This window comes from Phascolarctos cinereus, unplaced genomic scaffold (genome assembly GCF_003287225.1).
Source record: "Phascolarctos cinereus isolate Bilbo 61053 unplaced genomic scaffold, phaCin_HiC Scaffold_8;HRSCAF=390, whole genome shotgun sequence".
Lineage (NCBI taxonomy): Eukaryota > Metazoa > Chordata > Mammalia > Diprotodontia > Phascolarctidae > Phascolarctos > Phascolarctos cinereus.
The window spans coordinates 74133011-74154987 of record NW_027556291.1 but is presented as its reverse complement, the minus strand read 5'-3'; the positions used below and the strand labels follow the sequence as shown (position 1 = coordinate 74154987).

The window sequence follows — 21977 nt, the reverse complement described above, 5'->3', positions numbered from 1 at the left end:
ATGTCCCCTTTATTCGTAAGGTCCCTGACCTGGAGGGAAGGAGACGACCCTTAGCTAAATTAACTAATTGCTAAGTCTCTGACTTGGGGCTGGGGGTGACCCCGCCCGAATAAATTCCAGGGACACTGAGAGAGCATTCGGGTGACTATAAGGGGGGGAGGACAACCTCTTCTGTTAGTTAATCGTTGAGTCACTGACTCGGAGAGAAGAGCAATCTCTCTCAGCCAAATTCATTTGTGTGATTTCATATAGGTAAGAAAATTATGGGCAAACCGCAGTCTAAAGTAATAAACCAGAAGCTGCCATTTGATATTCCAGAAGATAGTCTTTTAGGGAGTAGACTCCAAGATTGGAACGAACTACCAAAATAAAAAGGGAAAGATAAAAAAAAAATTGATTAAATATGATATGAGGACTCTGCAGCAATTTGTTATGTCTGTTTTGTGTTCCTGTTTGTGTCCGTGGTGTGAATGAGAGTGAATAGAGGGTTTGAGAGTAAAAGGTTTGGAAACTTTTGGAACAAATAAAGAAAGAAAGAAAGAAAGAAAGAAAGAAAGAAAGAAAGAAAGCAAGCAAGCTTTTTTTTTTTTTGTAAGACCAGTGAATTGTTCAGAGTACAGAGTAAGTTGTAAAAGCTGTACAGGAAGAGAGAGGGAGGGCCCTATTCAATTATCTATAGAGGCTTACATCCTATTCAAATTGCTGAAGCCTGAGATTTTCTGGAGGGAGGTTCCATCTGATAAGCCTCTAAGAAGCAGAGGGGACTTTTTTCTTAGTTCCCTTAAGGAAGTAGGAAAGAAAAGGAGGATTTAGAGCAGGAATTGTCACCACGTGTCTTTTCAAGGGAAAATAAATTTGTGGAGGATATTTCCTTTTAAAGGGCCAAGAGTATTGGATTTAAAACAATTAATTGTTTATTATTAATGATTATAAATTCGGATCTGATTGGATTTGAGTTTACTGTTTGAAAAATGGTTTTTATCAGATGTGGCATTATTAATGTAATTGTTAAAAGTACTAAGAATAATAAGATTGATAATTTCTGCTTGTGATAATCTGGAAATGCAACTGATGTTATCTGAAGTTTATTGTTTAAGTTATTACTATGTTTCTAAATTGTATTGTATTTCTAAAACTCTTAGATTGTAAAATTTGAGGGACCACTGTGAGGTAGAAATGGTGTTTAGGTAACTCTTAAATGGGTCTTTTAGTGATAAAGATGAGATAATTTGAAACTGTTAAATACCTAGTGAGGTATATTTGATTATAAGACTATGATAGGAGATTTTCATTTAAAATCTTGACTATTATAAAAAAATATATATGGTGGTTTAAAGTTATAGTTTCAACATATTAATGATGAGATGAATTATTCTCTGGTCAAAGTGATAGGGAGTGCATTCATCTAAATTGATAATAGGTTATTTCAAAGTTTATTACAATTTTAGGAATAATTTTATAATGTATGCCCTGTGATACAAACATATTTTATTATAAAAAAACTTATTGATATGTATTTAGAATTAATGAGGTATTCTCTCATATCAGGGCCTCAATTAGAAATTAGAAAAATAGAAAAATATATATGCACATATATATTTTTCAACCCAGGCCTTCTTTAGGATAACTATTGGGTTTGTTGGGGGATGGGCCATGTGGGCCAGACTCTTAAGGCAGGGACTAGTGGGCCTGAGGGAAATCCAGGCTGCCAGCCACCAAATTCCAGATTGGGAGTGTCATTGAGGTTGAATCAGGATGTGGCCCGAGGATATCGGACCAGTAAAAAGACAATGAATGTTAAATTAAGAATTGTGCCTTCAGAGAAGAGAGAAAAAGGAATGAATCTGGGCTGTTGGGACATTCTATATGGTCCTGTTTTGTAACATTTCCTTTTAAGTATTGTAATTTAAGAAATGAGAACTTTCAAGTTTTGTCTCTGTTTAAAGGGAAGTTTTAGCTGGGATTATCTGGCTTATACTTACGAAGCTTAAATTTGTTAACTAAGCTATTTGGAGTTGTTGTTTAAGCCAAGCACTGGTAAAAGTATTTTGTGTGTGTGAAGAGAAACTTGGTAATTATGCAAAACAAACAAACAAAAAACCCCCCGATTTTGTAAAATCTCATAATTCTCATACAGACACCTTTTGACTAGAGAATTTAGGTAACTAGGAATTTTATGGCAATTAGAAAATTGTAAGCTGTTTTTGAGAAAGGGAGATACTATTACAAAAAAAACCATGTTTTGAAATCTTTGATACTCTTTTTAGAGAGCCTACTAAATTTCTATTTGCAAGAAAATTATGTCCAAACCTACTATGAACTTACAGTTTCATTCCTGGGTTTGTTGTATTCTTGGACTTGACTTAACTGGGTGCTTTTAGAGAAAGAATCAATGGGAGCAGTGTCAGATCTAAAGCTAGTGATTAATACTAAAGCATCTAAATTTCTGTAATAAACTGTAAGTAGGAAAGATCTTATGGTTTTGATCTGAATTCATTCCATGGCCTAGAAAGAGCTAAAATTACTATTTGAACTTATATGTATAAGATTCGAGTCCTGAAAGTGTCTTATTCTTTCAGATTAAGGATGGTTAGAGAGGGATAGATAAGCTTGAGAAACAGAAAGGTAAATCTATTTAGAGTAGCAACCTATGATCTTAATGGAAATTTGATTTTACTTAAGATGTTATTAGGAACCATAACATGTGTAGGAAGTTATGCAAGCTACTTAGAGCTCACTTTGGAGATGTTCCCTAATTAATGTGACACTATAGTCACACCTGAAACTCTGATGAGGGGAATTTGCTATCTAAGACCTTGGAATCTGTTAATGAACTATTATTTTGAGTCTAACTCCAGGTATGGTTAACAAAGAACTGATTGAGCTACTGACCCATGATGTCAGCAACCTGCAAAGAGGTTTGTGAGCTGCACCTATGAGCTGCAAGAAGGTGTTCTCATGGGAAGGTCGGGAGAATGACTTTTCTGCATGGCTGAGGTAGGATTCTCCTGACTCAATTTCCCCACTTTGACACCTGGCAGACTTTAAACCTGGCTCAATGCAGTTGGTTATTATGTAACTTCTGCCTGGAGTTGACATGAATCTAGGGAAGCATTATTCCCTTTAGTTATGTTCTTTCATGGCAAATTCCTATATTCATAAGTTTGTAAGCATAAATATTGAATTTATTAAGCAATAGATTGATGTGGGAACATCTGAGGTTATTACAGTAAGATACAAAAGATTGAGGTATTTGGGCTAGAATTTCAGAATTAAGCATATTCTTGTATAAGTCAGGATCCTTTAATTTCTCATAATGGTTATGATGAGGTCTGGAGGTTTGGGGGTGCTGGGACTCCAAGGTCACAGCACAAGTCCCTCCTGAAGAAATTCAGCCCAGGTCTTTTCAGCCAGGGGGGAAGTTTGTTAGAAATAAACATATAGGCCAGGTGATGCCCATAAGTAAGAGTGGGCATGAGAAAGTCTCTGGATCTTACATACACTAAAGTAACTTTGACCAGAGGAGGAGCTGAGAAAGGGGTCTAGGAGAGAATTCTGATTGGAATGTCTGAGAGATTGAATAGACAATGGGAATATATAATGAAGGGAGAAGTTTGAAAGGCATCTGAATAAGATCAAAAAGTGGGGCCAGATTTTTCAAAGGAAGATGGGAGCTGGGGCCCTTAGACAAATAGAGCCACATTCTTTCTGGGGCAAGGCAGGGGTCGACTTGGACCTTACCCCGTCATTAGGGGATAATTAGGCCGGGAGATTGTGGAACAAGGATATTATTCTGTTATTTAGTTAATACTTAGTTAATGTTAAAGTTATCTCAGTTCATTATGATTAATGTTAAAAGAGGAATAGCTTATGGCTTATCTTGTAAATGCCTTGAAAGAAGCATCTATTTTAATTAAGGATTATTGTTTTGTTATTTGATACGTACTGGTTTTAAATTAACTACTATGTATTGGAGTGTGTTATTAATTCCTTAGTGGCATCTCATCCTCCTAATGGGGAATATGAATAGGAATGAATAAAGGTATAAAACCAGAAGTAATGCACAGTGTAGGACTAGGTTCTGATTTTTCTAATTTGAGCATCCTGAAACATGACAATTGGACAAAGTTCCAATTTTGATCTGGTAATGGTAAAGACATAGGGGTTGAGTTAATTTTCATTATTTGCCCTGGTTATTGGCAAGGTAATTTAAAATTGTGTTGAGATCGATGTTGTAGGAGAGTGGATACAAGAAGGAGAATCTCTTCAGGAGGGAAGTGAGAGTCTGCTGGACACTGCTTGAACAGCACTTAGACAAGAAGACTTCACCAGATGATGCCCAGAGTGTCAGTCAGCGGTATGAGAAGAGACTTCTGAAGCTTTAAATGGACAGTTTATCATTATTTTGGGGCCTCTGTATCTGTAAGGTGTAATATTTGTGAGGAGGCTTCAAATTGTAAGAAATGAGAAGGGGAAATTGTGAGAGATGAACTCTCAGAGGTGAAGCCTCGTCAAAAGGTCAATAATTTTTTATTATTATTTTCAAAATCCTCCCCCACTCAGACCCTGTTTTTAAGCATGTAACAGAAAGAATAAGCCCTGCTCCACCCCCAACCTGAGCCTTTGCCCTTGGCTTCCCACCTCTTTCCTTGTCTTTGAATTTTCGGCCTGGAATGTAAGCCCCAACTCCTGGTTAAGGGGATAGGAAGAAACTTTCGAGCTTAGAATGTAAGCCCACCCCCAGTTAAGGGGGTAAGGGGTAGTGGTGGGTGGAGACTTGTTTGCGTGGTAGGCAGAGATTTGCTTTTATAAGGTGGCCCTGGTACTCGTCTCTGTCTCTCTCTCCACATGTATGGAAGGAGCAGACAGCCATCTCTCGAGATTGTAATAAAGGTAACCTTTGCTTTCCACCTTGAGAAGTCTCTGAGTTTAATTTGGGTTAGAGTCGCTGTCCCACACATAAGGAAGGAGTGTTTAAACAACAGATTCTCAAATAGGCAGGGGAGGGGTATATCTGGAGACATTCTTTAGTTTTCCCTTCAATGCCCATGACCCAGTGGGTCAAGGGGCAAATAGGACCAGAGTAATTGGTTAAAACAAAGAACATAGCCATGATAAAGTGGGCAGACTTACTTTTGGCCTTGATTTCTGCCCAGGGCCTGGTGAGAGATGGAGAAAGTGGGAGAGTTGCCAGGACCCAGGCTCCCCTGTCCTTTCCAGTCTTGAAAAGACTGGAAAGGACAGGGTACTTCTACCTTGGGGACAATCCTTCCTCCAGTGTCCCTCTTGGTCACATCTTGGGCAAGGTCCTGGGGGTGTCTGTCCTGGGGGCTTCCTCCAAGGGGGGACCCTCCTGGTGGCACCAAAAGCAGGTTTCCCCACTGCCTAAGTTGCCAGGAGAACCCTTGGGTCTTTTTCTGACCATGGCAGAAGCCAGGAATTGAGCATGTTCTTTGTCTCTAGCCCTCTTCCTGTGTTCTTTCTCCTCTGCTGCAACTAGGGCTCTGTTGTTAAAGACTCCAAAGGCAATCTCCAATAACTGGGCCTGAGGTGTTTGGGGTCCCATTGCCAATTTCTGTAGTTTTCTCCTAATATCTGGGGTAGACTGATTAATAAAATACATGCTAAGGACTGCTGCCCCTTCTGTAAAGTCAGGATCTAAATTTGTATACTTTTTAATGGCTTCTACTAGCCTATCTTGGAAAAAGGCAAGGTTTTCCTTTTCTCCCTGAGTAATTTCTTTAACCTTCTGAAAGTTTATTTGCTTTTGAAATGCTGTTTTCAGGCCTTCTAACAGGCAAATTATTATGTGATCCTTCTTTCCGCATCCTCACTCTTCTGAGTGACAGCAGCTGTTCCTGGGGGGTATTTTGTGGGGTCATTGCTAGTAAAATGATTCTCAAAGTTTTGGGCTTGTTCCCAGATTCTCTTCTTCTCCCCAGTGGTACAACAGGTAGAGAAGAGGATATGCAAATCACTCCAAGAAAGCTCAAATTGTAGGGACACGTCCCTGAAGCCCTCAGTAAACTTAGTGGGATCTTCAGAGTATCAACCCAGCCTTTCCTTAATCTGGTTGAGGTCTGAAATAGAAAATGGAACATATACCATAAGTGTCCCATCAGGAGAAGCAGGTACTTCCCTTAGAGGAAAAAGCCCTGAAGGTGCTACGGGAGCAGGGGCTCGCAAGGGAGGGAGATAGGAAGTTCCACTTCTTGTGAGCAAGAGACTGGGGACTGCCGGCTGAACTGGCAAGGCAGAGGAATCTGACTGGCAAGGGGAAAGATTAGCTGGCACCAGAGGAGGGGGAGGATCAAGGGAGGAGATGCTGAGGTGAGACCCTTGTCTGGAGCTTGAGCAGGTGTCTGGAGAGGAAATGCAGGATAGCAGACATGGAAGGTGAATGAGGCAGGACCCGAAGGAGGGTGGGCCAGAGGAAAAGGGAAGGGAAACCAAGGGAAAGAGGAGTTGGGCAAGGAGAAGGGGGCATGGGAAACAAGGCGGGCCAGGGGAGAATGGGGAGCTGCAGGAGGGGGTCAAGGGAGAATGGGGAGCAGAAGGAAGGGTTATGGAGGAACAAGGAGCAGACGAAAGGGTTGCAGAAGGATGGGGAGCAGAAGGAGGGGTCTGAGGAGAATGGGGAACAGCTGGAGAGGCCAGAGGAGAATGGGGTGGAGATAGGTGCTAGGGAGGTGGTGCTGACAGAGGCTGGGTGTCATAACCCTGGGAACCATAAGAAGAAGATTATCCAAAAAGTGTATTTGATCCCCATTCCCCATTAGTGGGATGGCTCTAGCTATGAGCATCTTACAATCTTTTCTGAGAATGAGATCAGGAGAAAACTCAACAAAAGCCATTAAGTAGGAAATCTCTACCCATTTTCTTTCTCTGTGACAATATCTTTCTAATTTTGAGAGGGTTTTGTGCTGTAATGTCCCCAAAAGGGGCCACGCCTTGTAATTTTCCAGGTGATACTGAGGCCAAAAGGTGTTGCAAAAATATACCAGCTTTTTCTTTTTATGTCCTTTAGAGAAGCTAAAATTTTTCGAATTTTGTAAAAGACAGCTCAAAGATGAATTCTTAGGAATTAAAGAGGATTGACCTATTGTGGGTGTGGGGACTTGAGTAAACCTCAAGAAACAACAAAACAAAACAAAACAAAAACCCCACAAAAACTTAAAAGAAAAAAAAAGTACCTAATGTTTTCCCAATTCCCTAGTGCTGAGAGAATTGAGAGGATTGGACCTAGGCTTCCTGATAGGGAGTCTGCCCTCTGTGCTAAAGAAGGTGTGCCCAGGTCCATGTGCTCAAAAGGAACCACTGGACAGAGAGCCTGAGAGCGTCAGGTGGAGTTCAAGACATCCTCGTAGCTGTCTGCCCTAGCAGGACCTGAGAGGTCAGGCCTGAAAACACTTCCAAGCCAAGCTTAGCTAGGTGTTTGGAAATCCCCCTCCCAGCCACAGGACAAAAAAGGATCAAGGAAAGGGGGCAGCTTACATACCTTCCAGTTGTGGCTGGAGAAGAATTTGGGATTTGGCTGTTATTCCTGGTGCAGGGAACCATATGATGAGGTCTAGAGGCTTAGGGGTGTTGGAACCCCAAAACCACGATACACGGGTTCTATCTGAAAGAATTGGACCCAAATCTTTCAGTCAGAGACAGAATTTTATTAGGGATAAATCATACAGGCCAGACTCTTAAGGGATCAGAACAATAGTGACACCCATAAGGACGAGTGGGCATGAGGAAATCTCAGCATTTAAATGGAGGCCAGGGTGGATGTTATATACACTGAAATAATTTTGGGTATTCAGAGGAGGGGCTAGGAGAAAGATCCTGAAGCTGGGGTGAGTTTAGGGAGAATTCCAACGGGCCTGTCTGGGAGGTTGAATAGACAATGGGAATAGATAATGAAGGGAACTGGAGGGAAGAGGTTTGAATGGGGTCTGGATAAGCTTCATTAGGTTTCCAAAGGGAGATAGGGAGATAGATAAGGAAGAGCCATTGAGTGGAATATAGCCTCAGGTAACCGTTTGAGACCAGAGTGAGTTTAAGGGTTTTTTGGAGCTTGTAGACAAATGGGACCCAAATTCTTTTCGGGGCAAGGGGCAAAAGTCTCTGAAGCAGAAGACATACAGTGCCCTAAAAGCTTTTTAAAGAAACAAATTTTAATTAAGGGTTGTTTTTCCAGCACCTTGTGAGGCCCCTCCTGAACTTAAGGGCATCCTAGAGTCTCTTTCCCTTATGTGAGATATCATAAAACTTCCCCCTATCCTGGACCATAAAAATTCCTTGTCTCCCTCATCCTGAGTCATAAGATTTCCCATCTTCCTTCTCCTGGGTCCCCTATCCTGCCATCCATCTTCCTTATCCTGTGTCATGAAAACCCCTCCCCTTATCTTGTAAGATAAAACAGACCCCTATCCCTTTGTAAGTTGCTAGTCCTCTTTCCAGAGCTAGCCTGCTGCTTTTGTGTCAATAAAGCTCCCAATGGTTACAGAGAAGGTCTAAGTGAATTCTTTCACACCTGAACCAGCTCTCCCAACTCTAAACCTCAACAGTCTCAGCTTAGGCCCATACCCCATCAGTTAACACCAGGGCTATACTTGATGTCTCAGCCTGATTTTGCAGACTCTAGCTAGTTATGTGACCCGCTCATCTTAAGCAAATGGTGTTCTCTTATCCTATGAGTAAGAGGAAGGGATGGTAAGGGTGAAGTGAAATGAAGTTTTTTTAAAGAGTCTCCACAGGATTCCTTGTCTGTGAGTATCAGTGGGCCTCTCTGTCTCCCCAGCAAGAATAGGATATCACTGAGGCACTTAGTGCTCAGGAATTGTTTGTTGTATATCATGATGATAGGATCAGTCCAATATCAGTCTATGTAGTGCCAAAGGAAGCATTAGATCAGGATGACAAGATAATGGCACATTAGTGCTGGAAGAGAGCCCAGAGATCATTTAATCCAGTCCCGTGCTCCTCCTGATTTGAAAGAACTCAGAAAACAGTGGTATCCTATCTAAGGAACAATAGACAAATGTCACATACGAAATTAGTGGTCAGTGGGACAGGCTGTGGTAATGGTATCAAATAGGAGAAGGTAACTTCTCTTACCTCTGTCTCCCAAAATCTCCCACAGAGGATCATAGACTTAAAGTTTCCAGATGAGGAAATTAAGAGGTAGGCTTTGTTTTTTTTGTTTTGTTTTTTGGTTAGGCAACGGGGTTAAGTGACTTGCCCAGGGTCATACAGCTAGTAAATGTCAAGTGTCTGGATTTGAACTCAGGTCCTCCTGACTCCAAGGCTGGAGAGCTATCCACTATACCACCTAGCTGCTCCAAGAGATAGGCTTGGAAGCCAGGAGCTCGGATTCCAGAACCAGTGCCTTTTTCCATTGTATCATGAGAGGGATGTGTAAATCAGAGCAGGCCATGAACACACCAGTGCCTGGTACGTAGTAGATGCTTGTTGACTTAGTGACAATTGTATGTGGCATACCAGTCTAGCTACATTTATAGAGGCTCATCCCCAAGGTTGCCCAAGGCTGATGCATTTTTTGGCCAGAGCATCTCTGGAAAACCACTTATTTCTTAGGCTGTGGATATGTTGCACTTTATCATAGTATCAGTAAAAACCCACACTAGCAGAGTTACAGCTTCATAAAGTATTTATTATTGGAAATGCTATTTCTTATGTTATTATTAGTCCCTTCTCAGTCTTCATTGGCAGTATATATGTTGATGATTTCTATAGGTTTAATCTCAAAACTCTCTACTATACCAAACTCTTTGCCCAACCCCCATTACTTTTATTTGCATATTTCCTTTTTTTTTTGCATATTTCCTATTTAGTACTTATGCTAAACCTCATATCTGCCCCTAATTATTAAGTGCTCCAGGGCCCAGCAGGTGGTTAGCTGAGGGAGTATTAGGAGGAATAACAGAGCAATTGCCTCTCTCTTCCTCCTCCTCCTCTTCTTCTTCCTTGATCTCATGATCATAGCAGAACAAAGCTACATGAAAAGCCAAAGGGAACAAGATCTCCCTTTCCTTCCCATGTGCTAGGGAGAACTTGTCAGACATTCCATTTAGAGTAAGGATTGGAGAGATCCTGTAGGACTACTTTGCTCTTGGAACTGAGAACTTGTGGAAGGCCACAGAAGCTGAGGGAAGGCTAAACTCAGGCAGGGAGTTAGAGGAGGCCCAGAGAACAGACACTTGGGGACTCCATGGAGAGAGTCTGGTCTGGCTGGTCAAAGCAGGCAGCTTCCAGAAATCTGGCTGGCAGCAGAGAAGGCCAGATTCCTCTGACTTCTAGCACTCTGCCTCATTTCTTTCCTTAGTTGAGTCCAGAATCTGGACCTGAAACTGAGTCTTGGACACCAGGACTCCCCTTTCCATATCCTCCCCTTTCTATAATCTATGGTGATGGGAGAAGATTTTGGGATATGGTTGAACCCCTATAGCACTTATGCAGGGGCATGATCATAATCACGTTAAAGAAACTCTGGGGCTTTTGAAACTGATTGCCTATGTAATCCAAATGAGCAGGTAGAAAAGAGTGCTTGAGGCAGATCGAGCAAGCTAGGAGATGAGATGCTGGATGTGACCAGCCAGAAAAGTGATCAGGGAAGACTATGAATAGAAGCCCCCACTGTGGATTTACCTTTGTGCTTTCACAAAGCACCCCCAATTCCAGAACAGCTCTTCCCCCTCCCTTTTCCTGTTCTCTTTGCTTATCACCTCCGGACTACCTGATATCCCAGGCATTTTGGAGCCACCCTTGCTCCTCCCCTTCTCTTGTCCCCTTCCCCCTATTCCATAAAATTGTATTTAAACCATAATTTTGACCTGGCTAACCACCTTTGCCTCCTATGGGAAGCAGAAGCTGCTTTGCTCTCTTAGAGGGGCAGGGCTGCAGCCTATGCCCTGCCTCCCGTGTGGAGTAGAGACCACTGGGGCTCTGTCTCATGGGGAGCAGGCCCACTTGGGTGCATCACCCCAATAAATGCCTTTCTTTAAGTTGGAGAATGTCTGAGTGAATTCTTTCAGGACACTAGGACCCGCACATCTATTCATCATCATTTAAGGTAGCACCCCAATATTCTTGGGGTCCACCCTGAACCCATCCCCAATGGCTACAGAGAAGGGCTGAGTGAATTCTTTCACACCTGAACCAGCTGTCCCAATTCTAACCTCAACAGAAATACAGAAGGTAGAGGTAGAAAGGGGGTTTGTGGAATTATGGTTTTTGTAATTTTAATGAACTACAGGGAAGTTTTATATCTGCTTCTGGGCTTGAATTCAGAACACAGCCAGTGAGTGCTTGTTTTTTGTCCAGCCATTTGAAGACACAGCTAGGTGGCGCTGCAGTGAATAGAGCATCAGGCTTGCAGTCAGGAAGACTCATCTTCCCGAGTTCAAATGTGGCCTCAACAGGTACTAGCCGTATGTCCCTGGGCAAGTCATTTGAACCCCATTTGCCTCAGTTTCCTCATCTGTAAAATGAGCTGAGGAAGGGAATGGTAAACCACTCCAGTATTTTTGCCAAGAAAACCCCAAATGGGGTCAGGAAGAGTCAGACATGACTGAAAAACAATGGAACAACAAGCTTGACAAGGTGGGAGACTCTCCAGGCACGCACACTAGAGGGCATCTGTACATGGCTTGAAGCACCATTAGAACAGTGGTCTCTGAACTTTTTTGATTGTGTATCCCGTCCTATTGGTAAATAATGTTTGTGCATATACCCCAATATGTGTATATTCATGCACATATAAATTATATACCTGTATATGTATACACATATTAGAAATACACTATAAACACATATTATGAACTATATTATATTATAAACTATGAACACATAAATACACTATAAACATATATTATAAACACACAAAAATGAAAATTTAAAAGGATGGAATAAAAATGAAATAATATCTGATCCTAGAGTCATTGGGGAGACACTGGGATTTATTAAGCAGAGGAGTGACATGGCCACACTTACTCTTTGGGAAAATTCCTTTGGCATTTGTACAAAGGATGGGCTAGAGAAGGGTAAAACTTGAGGCTATGTGCCCAATTTGGAGGCTATTCTAACAGTCCAGGTGAAAGAGGAGGGAGTGAACTAGGAGGGAGTAGATGGTGGTTTTAGACCACTCACAGCCCTCAGGACAGAACCCATCACCAGGGGGCACTTGACCCAGGCAGAATTTTCTCAATGGCACCTGTATAGCTGCTGCTCTGGGTACCCAGGAGACCTGAGAGGCAAAACCCAATTTTGCAGGGAACTGATTGGGAGCGTGTAGGGTCAGGTGTGGAGGGGATTGGGGGGTATTGAATGGGGGAGTTAAATAGAGGAGTTTGGGGGATAAGCATATGTATGATTCTATTAGAGACAAGTCTCCCTGACACATTTTAGGGGTGCTGGGAACCCCAAATGTCAGGGTACAGGATGGTGTCACCTGGAATGAATTCACCACTCAAACTGTCTTCCAGTCAAGTGGCAAAGTTTATTGTGATGCTTATAGAAGGGGGCAAAATTCTCAGGGAATCTGCAAATTAATGAGGATGATGCTAAAGCTTATAATCAGAAGTTCAGGGAACGGTGTGCCAAGTATGCCAATTAGGTGGGGGGTAGGATTAAGGAGTGGTCAGTTTTCAAAGGGATATATAAGAAATCCAGGTGCCTTGGGTGCAGGTGCCAGTGGTCTGGGCTGCTGGAATGTTAGGGAAAATTCAGAGTCAACAGAGATAGTTTTGTTGAAGGGACAAGACAGTTCTGTTTATAGCACAAAGGGTTGCCAGAAGCATGGTCCTTGGAGGATCAGGTACCAGGGAAAGAGTCCTTGGGCCAGCATCCCTGAACCTGCACCAATAGCATTTATCTGAGGAATTACAGGGTCAGGTCTGTATGTGCCTGCAACAAGAAAAGAATTTCCCACAGGTGCCCACTGAGATACTGTGTTGCTTCCAGAGACATGGTCTTTGCCTTTTGGGGTCCAGGTCCCATCAACCCATCACCATGATTGGCTAGTTGTTGATCATACACCCTTTGGAGTCAGGCCACAACAAATGAGCTAGACCATTGGGTTAGTGTCTAGAGTATAGTGCCATCTGGTGGATAAATTATACATTATACAGTGCTCCCTTGCTGATTAAGTTGACAACCTGTTTTTCTGTAGACTTGTAGAAGGCAGCATAAACACCCGCGTGGGCTGCTTACACTACTGCAGTGTTCCAAGAGTCTCATAGGATATGTGTAAGTGCATACTCAGTCTACACCTGAGTTATAAATATATTTTGTATTTACTTGTAAGGATGTGTATGCACGGAGGAATATAAATCAAATTAAACCATCCTTTTAAAATTAACTGATAGGGGCAGCTAGATGGTGCAGTGGATAGAGCACCAGCCCCGAAGTCAGGAGTACCTGAGTTCAAATCCGGCCTCAGACCAAACGCGTGACACTAGCTGTGTGACCCTGGTCACTTAACCCCAATTGCCTTAAAAAAAAAAATTAAAAATTAAAATTAACTGATAAAATGCTATGTCCTGATCCCTTAACAAGACATCTCATTCAATCAATCATAGGCTTTGGACTACACTAAAAAAAAATGGCCTTGTTAACTGGAGGAACTTGCCTAGGAAGTATGCTTGGATTGGCTGAGGAAACTTACTAACAGCCTACACAAATGCCACGTGAGTAGTTGAGAACCAGAGATTCAAGCACGGGGATTGATTGGGTGAGGGGGAGAGGAGCCCAGCCTCAGACCTCAAGATTCCCTGCCTTTAACCAAAAAAGGACTGCCCATCTTCCAGTAGTGTTCCCAGATCAGCGGATGAATATATTGGGAGCCAAGGATAGGTTGGACAGAGATTCAAGAGTCAAGAGAGCTCAGCAAAAAAGTGGTACTATACTTAAGGAGACCTTCTTATGGACTTTCACGAGCTGCTATCCCCTTTTCCATATGTATGTTAAGCTTGCATCTACTTTCCCCAGGCTCTCTATGAATTGGTAGAATGCCACAGACATTTGGGGGGATATTTTATACCAACTGTTCTTACCAGTCTACTTTAGTAAAATGCCTTTCTAAAAGCTAATTAGCTAAGTCTACCTGACAATCAACCCATAATCATGGCAGTAAGCACACTCCCTAGGGGCTGAATGATAACATTAGAAAGGTATCTCCCCCTCCCCAATCTCTCAGGTCTACCCTTAGACTGAGGGGACAAGTGGCTGAGTTGTGGAGACTTGACCTGCCAGTGTGAGTGGGGGAGTGGAGAGTAGCTCCAGAGATTGGACACATATTGTCTCCCATGACGGAAGGTAAGCAAGGCCTGTTTTGATCTTGCCTCTGTACTCCTAGCACTTTGTACAATACAGGGCACTTTAAAGGCCCTTAATAAATGCTTGTTGATTTATGGGATCCTTTAAGATTCCTAGATGTACTATGCAAAAAAAAAAACCCCACATATTACCTTCTCTGATAGCAATCAATACACCTTTAATTTCCTTTTCTAGTATGTTATTGCAAGCCCTTGTGAGACATTGGCCAAAAGGAGGTTTATTTTGCTCAAAGATGTACAAAGGCACAGTGGTATTTAGCTTCTCAGGATGCTGCTCCTTGTCTCCATCTAGACATGTGTCTGGTCAGTATGTCATCTGGTGGCTTGAGTGGTTTCATGCACTTGAGTCTGAGAGGACCTGATTATACTCATTTGTGACTTTCTCTTATACATGGAACGTTAGATTTGGATTTGAGTGCATGTTGCTTATTATATAAAGAATTCTTTTCCTTCTCATTTAACACAGTAGGTATTTAATAAGTGCCCGTTAATTAATCTGACCTGTTTGTCATGGGAAAAACCTTTCACTTGGTGTTGAAAGGTTCAAGTTCATGTGGTTTCTAAGTTAGGTACTCTCCTATTTGGGCTGGCCACTTAGCAGACTCAGCTGGGATTACATACAGACTTTATTTTCTTACTACTCTTCTTAACACAGGTATTCTTAGGTTGAATCCTGTGGTAAACTCACCAGAAATCATGTCCAAGAGATGTCCAGACTGGTCTGTGATCCTCATTGTTGGGAGGAAGACTCACATCACTGAGCTCACAGATGAGGTAGAGGACTAAAATATAACTTAGGTATTTAGAACTAGAAATTTACCTCTGGGCACCAACGTGGCATCACTGGAAAGGTTTGGATATGTAAGACTTCAATCCTTCCAAGACCTGGGATTTCATGTGAGTCCTAATTGTACCAATATACATTGGTACATCTATGTACATGTGTGACAGGTCACCTTGATCTTCCGGAGTCACTGTTGATGGGGTGTGGGCCCAAACACATCTTTATCTCCCTTTGAAAGCCCTAGCCCAACCTTTTGATCTTATTCAGATGCCTTTCAAACTTCTTCCCTCCAGTTCCCTTCATTATCTATTTCCATTGTCTATTCAAATCTCTTGGACCTTCCAATTGGAATTCTCACCTAGACTCTTTTCCCAGTCCCCTTCTCTGGCCACCCAAAGTTACTTTAGTGTATATAAGATCCACCCTGGCCCCCATTCAAATGCTGAGAATCTCTCATGCCAGAAAAGGCTGAGCTTTTCTCACGCCTGCTTGTCCTTACGGGTGTCACCTGGCCTATATGATTTATCTCTAATAAACTTTTTCTCTGGCTGGAAGAAGATTTGAGTCGAATTCATTCGGGCAGGGCCCACATTGCGATCTTGGGGTTCCAGCACCCCAAACCTCCAGACCTCTTCACTGTGACCAACCAAAAATTCACTCCCCTGAGGTCTATCTGGAATTGGGCCTTGGGGATAAGCTAGAATGGGCCTCAGACAGTAGACAAAGTTTACTGGCTCTAGTCTTAATATTTTTTCCAGTTTGGTGGGACCTGCCAGGGTCATCTCTAGGCCCTGATGAGGTATAGGAGGAGGACTTCAGTGGAGAATCTCTATTATCCTTTTGATATTCTATTTTACTTATGCCATCTTTGACTAAACTGCTATTCCACAGATTGCTTTGTAGTTTTCATGTATATCAACATTTAAAAAATTCTATCTGAATTTATTAATAATTATATTACACTGTAATTTGAAATGACAATATGTCAAATTTCAGTCTTAACATTTCCGTAGGGGCTGCTTTTTTTAAATTAATCAATTTATGCTTAGTTTTCAATATCCATTTTTATAAGCTTTTGAGTTTTAAGTTTTCTCCCCCTCCCTCTCCACCTCCTTCTCCAAGATGGCGTGCAATCTGATACAGGCTCTACATATATATTCCTATTAAACATATGGGTTGCTTTTTATCAGAGGTTTGGTTTCTGGTCCACCCTCCACCAAGAAAGGGCTGGATCTACATGATATCACAAGAACAAGCATGCCAATTGTGTACACGTGTTCTTCTGGTACCATAGTATCAGGGCCTGGCACATAGTAGATGTTTCATAAATGCTTCTTGACTTGACATGCCAGGGTGGCCCAGGCAAGGTCTCTGTCAGCGAGCAGGGCAGCAACCCCAGCATCCAGTCTTACATACACCCACATCTCAGGTATTGGCCTTTCAATTCCTCAAGCTCTGGGAAGCATCTTCATACAAGGGAGCACCTTATCTTTATAGAAGGCAGAAACTGGACTCTCCAATCCTCACTCCCCCTTTGCATCTGCTGCCCAGCCTAGTTTTAACTCCACGGAACAAGATGCCCCTGTATCATCCTGTCCCTCCACATTTCACCCCCTTTCCTACTTCCTTTTATGTTGTTTCCCCCTTAGATGGTAAGCTAGTTGAGGGCAGGGGCTGTCTTTCTTTTGTATTAATTGTATTCCCCAGCACTTAGCCTTACCTGCCTGGGGCACAGGCACTTAATCAATATTGACTGGGTTGGAGTCCTCGATTAGGTCTTCCCCCTTCCAACTATGAGAAATTGGAAACAGAGAGATCAATCTTCTATTTCTGCATTCTCTACAATCTCGAGCCCAGGCTTAGGGACACATATTTATGAAAAGGTTAGAGGAAGCTCTGCCCATAGAAGCCACTCTAATATATGCCTGCCAAAGTGGGAGTTGGAGGAAGTAGAAGTGGGAGGAACCGATGTGTCTGCATGACAAACTAAAACTCTAGTTAGAGCAGGGGTTCAGAACCTGGAATCGGTAAACTTATTCTAGCAAATATTTTTCTATAATTGGTTTCCTTTGCAATCCTATGTATTTTCATTTTATACATTTTAAAACATTATTCCAAGAAGGGGTCCAGAGATTTGGGCAGACTGCCAAGCACAGTCCATGATACAACCAAGATTCAGAATCCCTGGGTTAAGGAAGAATGAAGAGAGAAATGAGATATAAGGTTAGACCTGTGACTGCCATCACTTCCCTTCATTGCCACTCCATCCCTCCAAACCCATGGCAACAAAGAAGAATTCACTTAGTGCTCGAATATTTTTATTGGGTGAAAACTACAGAGACCTCAATCAAAAAACTCTTAGACTGCTCTTGCTTCATGTTCTGGGGACCCTGGGCCTGGTGTTGAGGAAATGGTGGTGGTATCCTGGTGCTTGGCCTAGTCCATGGTGGCACTCCCCACTCCTTCACCTAAGGCTAGAGTTTGCCTGCTGTTTGCTGCCCACCCTGCTTGCTTCCAAGATTTCCTCATCTCAGCAAAAAGGGGAAGGAGGGAAGAGAGACACAGAGAAATCACTCACAGCTCAATGGGCCAAATTTGCACTCCTAACCCTGTCCACTCTCCATGCTACCAAGAAAATTAGAGAGGAGAGATGGACATGCTCATTACACCAGGCCATACCATGTGGGTAGATACAAGGAGCCATACCCAGAATGAGGGTGGGGTGGTGGAGGGAAAAGATGGCTATGTTGATGATTCTTCTCTGCTGACTCCCTCAAGTAGCCATGTTCATTTTCTAGTCCCTACCCCCAGAACAATCCTTGGGAGTTTGATTCTTGGTGTCAAATGGGCCATTGCAAGAAGGTCTGTTGAACTGGATCATGATGAGAATGTGCAGACAAGAGAGGCAACAGGGTCTGGAACGAGGTCGGCAAAAACAAGCTGGCAGCACTACCCCTAAGGTTACAGTAGACTCAGGGCAGCGGGCATGGTGAACACCACTCACCAAAGCTGAGTCCCTCGGATTTCAGAGATGGTCTGGTTGGCCTTCTGTAGGGCCTAAGAAAGAAAAGAAAATCATTGGGCCATGGCAGCATCACTAACAGCCCCAGACACTCCCTAAGCATAGGGGGTGGGGAGAGGTCTCACATAATATCAGTAGCTGGTTACCTTGAGCGTGGAAGCTGCCTCATTTCGCCGTTGGGCCATGTCTTCAGACTCAGTCAGCAGCCCATCCAGTAGCTGGGTCTTGTATGACTTTCCCACCAGCTCACTCTGAAGGTGGTCCTTGACATAGTTCACCAGGAAGTGCATGACTGTTTTGGGGACACTGGGTTGGGGGACAGAGACCAGACAGGCATTGGCTGGGAGTAGGTCTTACAGGGATGGGGGATACTCTAAAGCAGGGGACAAATGGCCCACAGGAACCCTAGAAAGAATTCTCCTCCCTGGGTTTTTCTAATTGAAATAGTCCTAGTGAGTCAGGTAACCTGGGTTCCAGTCCTGGCTCCCTATGGACAATTTGCCTTCTCTGAGCCTCAGTTTCTTCTTTTGTGAAATGGAGGAAGGACAGTTCTTCCCTTGTTTTTCTTACAAGGATGCCATGAAGCTAAACATAATTCTACATGCTTCAGAAAATAAACCACTAGAGATCCATCAATGTCTGATTGCTTCCCACCTTTAATCATGATGAGGTTGTTGGGTCAAGGGAGCAGCTCTGCTGTAGCAGCCCCTACACACACACACACACACACACACACACACACACTCCTACCTACCTGTCCTGGATGTTCTTCCGAACGATAAGGAAGTAGGACTGGATCAGTTTGCGGATTACCTCACAGTCATGCTGTTCTCTTTGACTCAGTTTTCTGGCACCTGGCATGGGCTAGGGGAGGACACAAGAGGAAAAGGGAGTGCCAATAAGAGGAAATATGTCCTAAAGCACAATTAAGTCAGGGCACCTGTGCACCAGTGTCCCAGAGGCTGCCTGGGCATTATCTTAGTGGTCCAAGGTGATGTGGGGTCCAGTATAAGCCACCCTCTCCTTGCACTGACTTTCACTCTTCTGGGCAGGGTCTCTAGAGTAACGGTGCCAGTTCCAGCATTAGAGCTATAAATAATCTTCCCTTATATGAGGGGGAAAAGCAAGAAGTTATTTCCCTATCACTACTTTTTTATATTTTTCTTGTCAGTCCCAAATTCTCTCTCTCCCTCCAGTCCCTCCCCTACCCATTCAGAAGGTGAGAAATGTGACACCCATCAAATAGATGGAGTCATGCAAAACATATTTACATATTAGTCTATATTGCAAGAAAAATAAAGAAAACAAAAGAAAATATGCCTTGATCTGACTTCCAAGCCTGTCAGTTCCCTCTCTGGAGGTGGGCAGTATGGTTCATCATGAGTCCTTTGGAATTGTGGTGAATCACTGTGTCAATCAGAGTAGCTAAGTCATTCACAGTTGATCATCATACAATGCTGCTGTGACTGTGTACAATGTTCTCCTGGTTTTGCTCACTTACCTTTGCATCAGTCCAGATAAGTTTTCCCAGGTTTTTCTGAAACCATCCCCCTCATCATTTCTTATAGCACAATCGTATTCCATCACATTCATATACCACAACTTATTCAGCCATTCCCCAATGGATGGGCATCTCCTCAGCTTCCAATTCTTTGCCACCACAGAAAGAGCTGCTAGAAATATTTTTGTACATATAAGTCCTTTTCCTTTCACCTCTTGGGAGTATAGATCTAGTAGCAGTATGGCTGGGTCAAAGGGTATGTTTCCCCATAACTCTTAAAGATGCTCTACCACAGGGCTGGAGGCCCACAAAAAATGAAGAGGAAAAAATCCTCTACATTCTTTGTGGCTGCCTGAAATCTTTTGGTGTGCCACAAGCGGGCTGCTGGTTGTGCAGGCCTGCTCTAATGTGACTTTCCTGTACCCCTTAAACCTGAGGGAAAACATGATCAATTTGCAATTTGGACTTTTAAATCCACTTCACAAATACATAAGAAAAATCACAATCCAATCCAGTCTTACACAGTTAGGCACAGGCAGAGGCCAAGGTTTCTGGGTCTGTATTTGACAACACTATACATGAGTGAGTGAATGAAAAGCATTTATTAGACATATTATGGTTAATATGTGCCAAATGATGTACTAAGCTGGGGTGGGGGGAGAGGGAGTGTGGGGCAGGTAAAAAACAAGGCAGTACCTGCCCTAAAGTACTTTATATCTTGATGGGAGGAGATAACACAGAGAAGGGAATGGTGGCCAGAAAAGGATGTTTGGGAAATTTCAGGGACAGTGAAGGGAACCATAGGGAAGTATGACATGCCTTTTACAGAAGCAAAGGTTCTGATTTGATTACAGTCCCCAGAACAAGAGGAGAAGGAAGAGAGCTTTGCCTAACTACAGGGTGGATGACAGGGCCAACCCTTGGCTTTTTTTTTTTTTAAACAAACCTATCAGACCATATCTCCACTCCATCATCCCAACTTCCCAATCTGTCTTTTGGTCATCCAGGTTTGGACTTTAGAGTCCTCTGGCACTTCCCTTTCTCCATCACCCCTGATCAGTTTCTCACCCTTGTCAATGTCACCTTGGCAGTATCTCTTGCCATCCTCTACTCTACTCATGCTGCCAACCACCAGAATTTAAGGATTCACTAACTTCTTGCCTAGAGCATTGGAATAGTCCTAACTAGTCTTACTGCCAGGAAGCAGTCTTCCTCCTTCACACTAATATCAAAGCAATTTTCCTAATGTGTAGGTCCAATTAGATCATGATCACATTCCAAAACCTTCGGTGACTTCCAGTTGCCTACAAAGGACAAAATGCAAATGCCTTATCCTGGCATGCATGGTCTTCTACCAACTAGTTCCAACCCACCTTCCCAGCCTTATTTCACACTACTCTCATCTATATACATATACATATACATATACATATACATATACATATACATATACATATACATATACATATACATATACATATACATATACATATACATATACATATACATACACACACATATACACACACACACACATATACACACACACATATACATATATGTATAACCCTAGGGTTAGAAAGATTAAGGTTAGGGTTAGGGTTAACCCTTAGGTTAAGGTATTTGAGGGAGTATATATATATATACACACACATATATATGCTCCCTCAAATACCTTTACCTCTCAATTTCTCAACTTAGCTCTTGCACCACCTGAGCTATATTAGATCTTGCCATCACATACAAATACTCTATTTCCATGTTTACGAACTTTGAAATTCCTTTATCTGTCACAATCTCTTGTCATTCCAACCTCTCCCTCTGCTTTGCAACCCCAAACCATATTCTCTATCCTCACCATGATCTTCAGTCCCTCCACCCCTCAGTTCTTTCCTAGGTCATCACTCCTGCACTGGTTAAACTTGTGTCCCTTCCCCATCCTGACCCCCTGGTGAAGCAATTCAACTTGACACTGTCCTCTTTTCTTGAGCCTCTGGCCCTTTTACCATATCATTGATCTTGCCCTGACAAGTCTCAGCCTTGGATTACTCCCATCATCTGATGCTTTTACTTCTACTCAAATGATGCTGAATGAAGCCAGAAAAAAATCATGAAACTGTTAGCAGGGTCCATTATAAGTTTATGCTACATAAGTTCAACTGGGCCCTCACTACATCAAGGCAATCCTTTTACTTCTTCACTATCTCACTCACCACAGCAGCATTTCCAAACTTTTTCATCCCTCCTCAAACCTCCCATGACTCTCTTCCCATCCTCTCAGCTGAGAACCTTTCCTGATATTTCAATGTAAAAATTGCAATCATC

At 42.7% G+C, this 21977-nt stretch overlaps 1 protein-coding gene across 1 annotated transcript in view; it reads right to left on the bottom strand.

The window, feature by feature from the left end:
* Positions 1–17442: 17442 nt before the first annotated feature.
* Positions 17443–21977, bottom strand: part of LOC110200349 (dynamin-1-like protein) — a 46206-nt gene continuing 41671 nt past the window's right edge. The window contains 4 exon segments of the mRNA XM_078148059.1: positions 17443–17653; positions 18134–18186; positions 18298–18457; positions 18906–19015. Of these exon segments, the coding sequence (XP_078004185.1) occupies positions 17566–17653; positions 18134–18186; positions 18298–18457; positions 18906–19015 (411 nt within the window). The 3' untranslated portion in view covers positions 17443–17565.